This window comes from Eptatretus burgeri, chromosome 1 (assembly GCF_056783735.1).
Source record: "Eptatretus burgeri isolate ZD-2024b chromosome 1, Ebu_testis_v1, whole genome shotgun sequence".
NCBI lineage: Eukaryota > Metazoa > Chordata > Myxini > Myxiniformes > Myxinidae > Eptatretus > Eptatretus burgeri.
The window spans coordinates 34,542,835-34,552,416 of record NC_140961.1 but is presented as its reverse complement, the minus strand read 5'-3'; the positions used below and the strand labels follow the sequence as shown (position 1 = coordinate 34,552,416).

The following is a 9,582-nucleotide window of genomic DNA, read 5'->3' as shown; positions in this document are numbered from 1 at the left end:
CATACCACTCATCACACACTGGGCACCACTCACCACACACTCACCACTCACCACACACTCACCACACACTCACCACACACTCACCACACACTCACCACTCATCACACACTGGACACCACACACTGGACACCACTCATCACACACTGGACACCACACACACACCACACACTGGACACCACTCATCACACACTGGACACCACACACACACCACACACTGGACACCACACACTGGACACCACTCATCACACACTGGACACCACACACTGGACACCACTCATCACACACTGGACACCACACACACACCACACACTCACACCACCACACCACTCACCACCACACTCACCACCACTCACTGAGCACCACACTCACACCACCACACTCACACCACTCACCACCACACACTGCATACCAGTCATCACACACTGGGCACCAATCATCACACACTCACACCACTTACCACGCACTCACCCCACACCACACACTGGACACCCACACCATACACTGGACACCACTAACCACAAACTGGACACCACACACTGGACACCACTCATCACACATTGACACCACTCACCACATATCACACTCACACCTCACACCACACTGACGCCACACACCAAACACCACACTGACGCCACACACCTCACACCAAACACCACACACCAAACACGACACTGACGCCACACACCTCACACCAAACACCACACTGACGCCACACACCAAACACCACACTGACGCCACACACTGATGCCACACACTCACACCAAACACCAAACACGACACTGACGCCACACACCTCACACCAAACACCACACACCACACACCAAACACCACACTGATGCCACACACCTCACACCAAACACCACACTGACGCCAGACACCAAACACCACACTGACGCCACACACTGATGCCACACACCTCACATCAAACACCAAACACCACACTGACGCCACACACCTCACACCAAACACCACACACCAAACACCACACTGACGCCAGACACCAAACACCACACTGATGCCACACACCTCACACCTCACACCAAACACTACACATGCCACACACCAAACACCACACTGACGCTACACACCTCACACCACACTGGACACCTCACTGACACCACACTGTCACCACATTGACACCACACACCACACACCACATTTTGATTACCTTCCTCATGTCCCCCTTTACCCCAAGTTAACTCCTTCTTGTAGTAATAAAACTCCGATCTCTAATTTATCACCTGATTCTCTAACCCCACCTCCACCCTCTTCTCTCCTCTAGATGATACGGAGGTTTATGACTCGCGTCACCGGTACTCTTGACAACATCTCCCGTGTTCCCGAGAACCGCGGCTGCCTCCGCCAGGCCGGTGTACAAGATGCCTTGAAATTTTACTCCAACCAGGATGATGATGAGTTCAAACTGGATGCTTTGTTGATCACAGCACACGTGGTGGACAGCTTGGATTGTGATCCTCTGGGGAACTCCACAGGTGATGATTTAAACTTCCCTTCTCACTTACACTGTTCAACCTAAGAGGAGAAACTGGGGTTTGATTTCATTACTCCATGAATATAACAATGGGACACCTGGATCGATTAATAAAAATGGAATACCTGGATCGATTAATAACAATGGAACACCTGGATCGATTAATAACAATGGAACACCTGGATCGATTAATAACAATGGAACACCTGGATTGATTTATAACGGTGGAATACCTGGATCAATTCCTTTTGATGGGTTTTAAGGTTTGAATCTCGTCCAGTTTTAGAGTGTAAACGAGTTTTAAACAAAGGTATTTATATAATTATATCCCCAATTAGTAACATTTGTTTTGATGTGGAAGAGAACAGGACGAGCTATTCATGATAAAATAATCGAAAAATCATTTAAAAACGGGATGTTATCGCTAAATAATAAATCAAACTACCAAAATTGTTCAACTTGTCCAGGAGAAAAAAATTAACTTCCTCAAGGAGCGGGTGTTTCTTGTAGATTGTAGTAGATCATCGCAGCAGATTTCAATCCATGTAGATTTTAGTCGATCACCGCAGCAGATTTCAATCCATGTAGATTGTCGTAGATCACCGCAGCAGATTACAGTCAATGTAGATTGTAGTAGATCACCGCAGCAGATTTCAATCCATGTAGATTTTAGTAGATCACCGCAGCAGATTTCAATCGATGTAGATTGTAGTAGATCACCGCAGCAGATTTCAATCCATGTAGATTGTAGTGGATCACCGCAGCATATTTCAATCGATGTAGATTGTAGTAGATCACCACAGCAGATTTCAATCCATGTAGATTGTCGTAGATCACCGCAGCAGATCACAGTCGATGTAGATTGTAGTCGATCACCGCAGCAGATAACAGTTGATGTAGATTGTAGTAGATCACCGCAGCAGATAACAGTCAATGTAGATTGTAGTAGATCACTGCAGCAGATTTCAATCCATGTAGATTGTAGTAGATCACCGCAGCAGATTACAGTCAATGTAGATTGTAGTAGATCATCGCAGCAGATTTCAATCGATGTAGATTGTAGTAGATCACCGCAGCAGATTTCAATCCATGTAGATTTTAGTCGATCACCGCAGCAGATTTCAATCCATGTAGATTTTAGTAGATCACCGCAGCAGATTTCAATCGATGTAGATTGTAGTAGATCACCACAGCATATTTCAATCGATGTAGATTGTAGTAGATCACCGCAGCAGATTTCAATCCATGTAGATTGTAGTAGATCACCGCAGCAGATTTCAATCCATGTAGATTGTAGTAGATCACCGCAGCAGATTACAGTCGATGTAGATTGTAGTAGATCACCGCAGCAGATTTCAATCCATGTAGATTGTAGTGGATCACCGCAGCAGATTTCAATCGATGTAGATTGTAGTAGATCACCGCAGCAGATTTCAATCCATGTAGATTGTAGTAGATCACCGCAGCAGATTACAGTCGATGTAGATTGTAGTAGATCACCGCAGCAGACTTCAGTCGATGTAGATTGTAGTAGATCACCACAGCAGATAGCAGTCGATGTAGATTGTAGTAGATCACCACAGCAGATTATAGTCGATGTAGATTGTAGTAGATCACTGCAGCAGATATCAGTCGATGTAGATTGTAGTAGATCACCACAGCAGATTACAATCGATGTAGATTGTAGTAGATCACCGCAGCAGATATCAGTCTATGTAGATTGTAGTAGATCACAACAGCAGATTTCAGTCAATGTAGATTGTAGTAGATCACCGCAGCAGATCACAGTCGATGTAGATTGTAGTAGATCACCGCAGCAGATCACAGTCTATGTAGATTGTAGTAGATCACCGCAGCAGATATCAGTCTATGTAGATTGTAGTAGATCACCGCAGCAGATTTCAGTCGATGTAGATTGTAGTCGATCACCGCTGGAGATTTCAGTCAATCACTTTGAGGACGACGACAGTGACACTAAAATCGAAATATCGAGCTCCGTAGCGAGCGGGTCCCCGGTCCATCGGGATGGGTTTCGGCGGTGAAGGAGTTTATTTTGGTTCCCGTGCACTTTTTTCACATTATATAGAAATCATGTGATGGAATCCATTGATTGTTCTTCATTAATTCATTCATTGTGTGTAATTTCCTTGTCCTTGAAACGTCCACCTGGCGCTTGTGCTCAGGTGGTAATCACGATGGGGAAGGTAGGAACACATTGAGGAACTTGGACTGTAAATCCACGTTTACAGGACATGATGATAACCATTGTTCAAGCACCAACATCAAACTACAGTTATCCAGTCATTTGGATTATGATCGTTTTGTTTACTTTGTTGTTTATCAATCAACAAACCATTGATCTTATCAGTCCCCAACGGTTTCACTGGAGAGGACAACAGGTTTGCTCTCGATCTGTCCGTCAGTCTGTCCTTCCGTCCATCCATCTGCCCCACCTGTGGATTTTCCAGCTTTTTCCCCATGCCCTTTAACATATTCAACAGAAACTTGGTACATGGTTTTATTGTGATAAGTTGCACAAAAAATTCGAGTTTCAGGGAGTTTCGTCAATTTTTCAGAGTTATACCTTTTTAGACTTCGAAAATATCACATTGGTCGGGGACGTTGATTGTAAAGCAATTCCCGCTCTTATTTAATAGATGTCTCTCTTTTGATCCTTTATTGGACGTCACATGGCAATAGGATCAGGATACATCATGAAAAAATAATCAGGACGTGACGTGGTGAAAGGACTGGGACGCGACGTCAACAGCAGGGCCGGATTAAGGTCTTCGTAGGCCAAGGCCCTTGAGATTTCATCGGCCAAATTCAAGAGTGACCAAAACGACGATTTTGAACATTAAATTTAATTGGAACAGACTGCGGTAAATGGCGATTTGTCCGACTTTCAAATATACAAGTGCCTGTAAAATCCAATTCGGCTTCGAAATTGAGAAACAAACGATACAGAAAACAAATTTGGAGGAATGTATGTATATTCAATTTCCACCCTGCTGAAACACCTTCTTTCGTGCCTTTTGGTTGGTAAACAACACGATCACTTCGGAGAAATGGATTTGCTTCATCATCTCGGATTCAACACAAAGCAGAGCGAGCGTGGATACGCGCACCTGCCCCACGGTCGACCGAAGACCATTTTTATGCCCTTTAGTGTGCTGAAGGAGCGTTCACCCTCGCATCTCGTAGCAAACATCGAACAATATATTCGGAGGGCAACAAAAATATTGGGGAATGTCTGTGTCAAATTGTTGTGAATAATGTACTTGAGCTTGTCCGATGCATCGATGAACTTGGAGTATTTCGAGCAAAGTTCTATTTCCTGAATTCTGTCCATTTCAACATCAGCAGGAGACGTTGAAACCAGTTTCTCTGCTCTGCGAGAGAGTGTATCATGGTCGAGGCTGTTGGCCGTGGGGATGAATCCAAACAGATCCGTGATTTTCTGATAGCTCTCTCTTCTCCTATGGATTTCTGTCAGAAGGCGATCGAGTATGGAGAAGTACGTCTCAACTCTGAACTTCTCCCTGCCAGATTTTGGGGTTTCTTCTTCCTCCTCATTTTCATCGAAGACCTTCTTTCGCCTCTTGACCCGACGATTATCATCAGCGTAAATGATGGACTCAACCATCTTTTTGGCGCGGTCCTGAAATGCATCAAATCTTTCATCATTTCGAAACGACTCTATGTATTCATAGAGGGCATCATAATGCTGCTTAACCGCTCCGACATCTATTCCAGGTTGTTGCAGACATCTGTTTACTCGATCAATGTCGCCAAGTAGATCAGAGCAGACAGCGCACATGATTTCTGTTTCGGTCAGTTCCATCTTCTCAGCCAATGCTTTGGCTTCCAGTCTCACTGACTGAGTGTCCTTAGGGCGCTCGGTTATCTTCATTAGCACCTTCTTTATGTCCTTGTAGCTTGTGGAAAATGCTTTACAAGCGTCCGTGCGAGCTGACCACCTCGTATCAGACTCTGACAAACATTTGAGTTTGATGGCACAATCATCGAGTGACTTATTTAAAATGGCCCATCTTTGGGGAGATGCTGACATAAAGTTATACACAGCTTGAATAAGTCCAAAGTATTTGACGGCTTCCAAGCAACTCTCTGCGGCAGCGACTCCTACCAGATTCAAACTGTGCGCAGCACATGGTACCCACTGAGCCGATGGATTAATTTTACAGACTCTTGCTTGTACGCCTGAATACACACCGGACATATTGCTTGCATTGTCGTATGACTGCCCTCGACAATCCATGAGATCCATCCCATTGGCTTCCAGTACCTCTTGAAATTTTCCAAACAGATATTCACCATCGTGATGCTCAATGACGACGTACTGTAGAAACCTTTCGACGGCGCTACCATCTTGCATCACATCTCGAAATATTACCGTCAACTGATCGATATGCGAAACGTCTGGCGTCAAATCGATGGAAACACCATAATATTTAGCATCTTTTATTTCTCGCACGATGGTAGATTTCACTTTTTCGGCCAGTAGTAGGATAAACTCGTCGCATATTGTTGATGACAGGTACGATACACTTCCCTTTCCTTGTTCCCACATACTTCAAGATGCTGGGTGAGAAATGGATCGAATTTTGAGACGAGTTAAAGACAACCAAGAAAGTTTCTATTGTTAGCACAACCCAGCTGCTCAGTCGTGCCCCGGAACGGAAGCCCTCTTTCGGCGAGGAACGATATTACAGCGACAATTCGCTTCAGGACGTTGGTCCAGTAAACTTCCTCGTGGAGGTACCGCTGTTCAAATGATGTGTGAATCCTGTTTGTCACCTTCATTTTGAGCGACTTTTTGATTGCGAGAATATGGGCAATCCCACGCTCGTGCGACGCTCGACGTGCAGAGGCATTCTTCCAATCATTGAATCCAATTCGAAAATTACTGTGATGGCTTTCGTGATCATCGCCGTTGGGATATAGGAGTTTGCACACGTAGCAGTAAAGTTTACCGTTTGAAGGAGAAAACAGCATCCAGTCCCTGTTCACCATTTCCCCGTGTGTGAGTTTCCGCTGAAAGTGTTCGCGCCAAAAATACCGTGTTTTATCTGGATACACTCGGGCCGTATACGAAAAATCTGCGTTCCTATCTTGGCAGGGAGGATTCTGGATGAAATTATCCACGAGTTCTGCGGAAAGAGTCCATTCAGCAGGATCAGGATTGAAACTATGAGCCGCAGCACTGGCTGCAGTTGTTCCACTGCTTCTCTCGTTGCTCGATGCGACGGTATTGGTATCATCAGCTTTCGAAATGTGATCCAGTGCGAGATTACTTGATCCCTCGACATTGACATCAGAAGACTCTGCATGCGCACATTCCGTTTGCTCATCTCGACTCTGGTGAGGTGAAAAAAATTTCAAGATGGATCCAGACAGTCTTTTTATTTCTGTTTCACGCCTCTTCTTTTTGTCGTGTTTACAAGTTCCACTTTCGTGGTGCCGAATATATCCGTCGGCCATAGTCAAGAATAAAAAACGACAAATAAGAGCAAAACGAAGAACTGCAAGCGTCAGGATGCTCGATGACTCACAGGAAAGTGAGAGGAGGCCAGTATGTTCATACTCAGCGCGAACGTTACTCCACCCATCAGCCAGATGATAGCGGCGACGCCTGTGATTGGCTGATTGTGATGTGATCACGTGGTTCCCACGCTCGCTGTCGACGATCACTGTCTGGTAGCGTGCCAGCCACCTTCGCTCACGGTGTGTACAGCCTTCCTGCACATGTCGAGTCACATAATTAAGACTGGAAAAAAAAAATCTCGTCGGAAATTTTCGTAGGCCAAATATTTTTCGTAGGCCAAGGCCTGGGCCTCATGGGCCTAGTGGTTAATCCGGCCTTGGCCGAGGGACAAAATAAACGCAGACTGACAATCAAGGGATGTGGGTAAAGGTCGTGAGTAGGGAAGAACATAAGGGGTGGATCCCACGGCGCCAGAACAAGGTAAATACAGAAAGCAAAATTTTGGGGGAGAAGATGGTTTAAAGGGTGGAGAGAAGATCATAGTTTTTAATGGGGGATGATCTGAAATGGTGCTGAACAGCCTTCTTGAAGACCTGGAGGGAAGGATCAGATTGAAGAGAATGTGGAAATTCGTTCCACAGGTGTGGAAAAAGAGGAACAAATGAGTGGAGGTGAGCAGTGATCCTGGTTTTTGGGAGTTTCACTGGAAGGGGGTGGATGGTGCACTGCATGCATCAGGAGGGTGAGGGGGGAGGACATGGGGGGTGTCAGGGATAACAGAGCTGGCAAATGGTGCAAGACAATAAAGTAAGTGTAAGAAGACCTGTTGGCGATGTGAAAGTGATTGGCCCACAAACTTAGCTTCATCGTGGGAGATTCCAATAATCTTGAAGACCTTGGTTTCCACGGCGTCAAGCTGAGCAAGGTGTGAGGTAGGGATGCCAGCCCAGAGGGGATCAGTATTTAATGAAGTTGTAGATGATCGCCTTGTAAGTGGATAGGAGTTCAGGTGTGCCAAGAAAGGGCTTTGTACGATGGACGCCCACTCAACGGCTACCATCGGAGGCCAACATTGAAATGTGGTTTGCACAAGAGAGATCTTGGGTGATCCTGAGACCCAGGAGTTTGAATGAATGAACTTCCTCAAAAGGATAAAGGAGGTAGATGGTTGGGGGTGGATGGGGGGGGGGTTGCCAGACGGTACTTTCAGAGATAGATGGTGAGAGTATGAGATTTGTCAGGATTGAAAGACATGAAGTGAACGAAACTCTTTGAGAGGGTTATTGAGAAAGGAGACGGAAGGTTTGCGGTACTGTCCTTTTGGGAAGAGAGAGTGAGTGTGAGGGATTTCTCAGGGTTTAAAGACAGGTTCCAGGTGTTTCACGAGTTTGTGATTTTGTCAATGTCAGAAGAGAGTGAAGAGGCTGCAGCCTCTGTCTGAAGGATGAGGGATGTCATGGCAGATGGTGGAGTCATCAGCAAATAGATAAAGAGGATTTCCCAGGTTCAGAGAGATTATGGTTTGAGGTTGATCCTGTCTTCAGTTTTGACATTGATCTGAAATTCATCCGAATGATATTCCTTTTCACATTCACCTCTCATGGTGACCTAAACATTGACCATCCAGGAATCATGTGTTATCCCTCGTGTTATAATGGTTAATACTAGTTACATTAATTTCATACATCGATAGTTAATGATCCAAAATTCATGAGAACACTTCATTTTTGGCCTTGACCTCTAATTATTGACCTTTTCCATTCAGGTCCACATGACGGTGTTAGAATTCAATTTTTTAATTTTTTTACTTTCCAACACCTGTGATGTATTTCAAGACAAGAATATATTTTTAATAATTATTATTCTGTGGTTTGCAATGGAGTGTGCTCGTTCTTGTGCTATTTGAGTTTTAACATTTAATAACACATAATTATCATGAATTATAAAGTTTAAACGTTTGGATGTAATTAAATAATGGATACACATGACACAAACAAATATTTGTACAAATGTTTATGATATTTGTGAAGTGTTTTTATCCCCCGCCGCGTGGCGGAAGGGGGATATTGTTGTCACCCGGGTCGTCCGTCTGTCCATCCGTCTGGCTGGGCGTCAACATTTATAGCTGTGAGTGCGATAACTCATAAACTGCTCACCATATCAATTTGAAATTTGGGTCACACCTGAAAAGGAAGAACCCGATTGATTTTGGGCGTGGCCGGATCTAAGATGGCCGACTGGGGCGGTCATCTTGAAAAAAATGTTTTTTTTAATAAATGAAGAAACGCTTATCTGATTTCAATTATTTTTCAATGGTGGAGGATTCCCCATCTCTGATGGTATATTTTTATTTGTTGTTCTGATAATTTTATTCGGGTCAGAAATATCCTCTAATCAGGTATGTGATGATGCTGTGACATGACCGGGTCTTGGGTGGACCATGTTCTTCCTCGGGGCTCCAGAATCACCGAGCAGTGATTGGCCAAATTAAGTGCCCTGGTCGAGGCCTTGTTCCCACTCAAAACGTAACGGATTTAGCTGCACAAGCACGTCTTCCTACCAAGACGGAAGAGACGAAGACGGC

General features: G+C 44.7%; 1 protein-coding gene across 1 annotated transcript in view; it reads left to right on the top strand.

Moving 5' to 3' along the window:
• Nucleotides 1-1,272: 1,272 nt before the first annotated feature.
• Nucleotides 1,273-9,582, top strand: part of LOC147034205 (uncharacterized) — a 92,694-nt gene continuing 84,384 nt past the window's right edge. Inside the window, exon 1 of the mRNA XM_085878665.1 lies at nt 1,273-1,493. Coding sequence (XP_085734791.1) covers nt 1,283-1,493 — 211 coding nt within the window. The 5' untranslated portion in view covers nt 1,273-1,282. The remainder of the gene's footprint in view (nt 1,494-9,582) is intronic.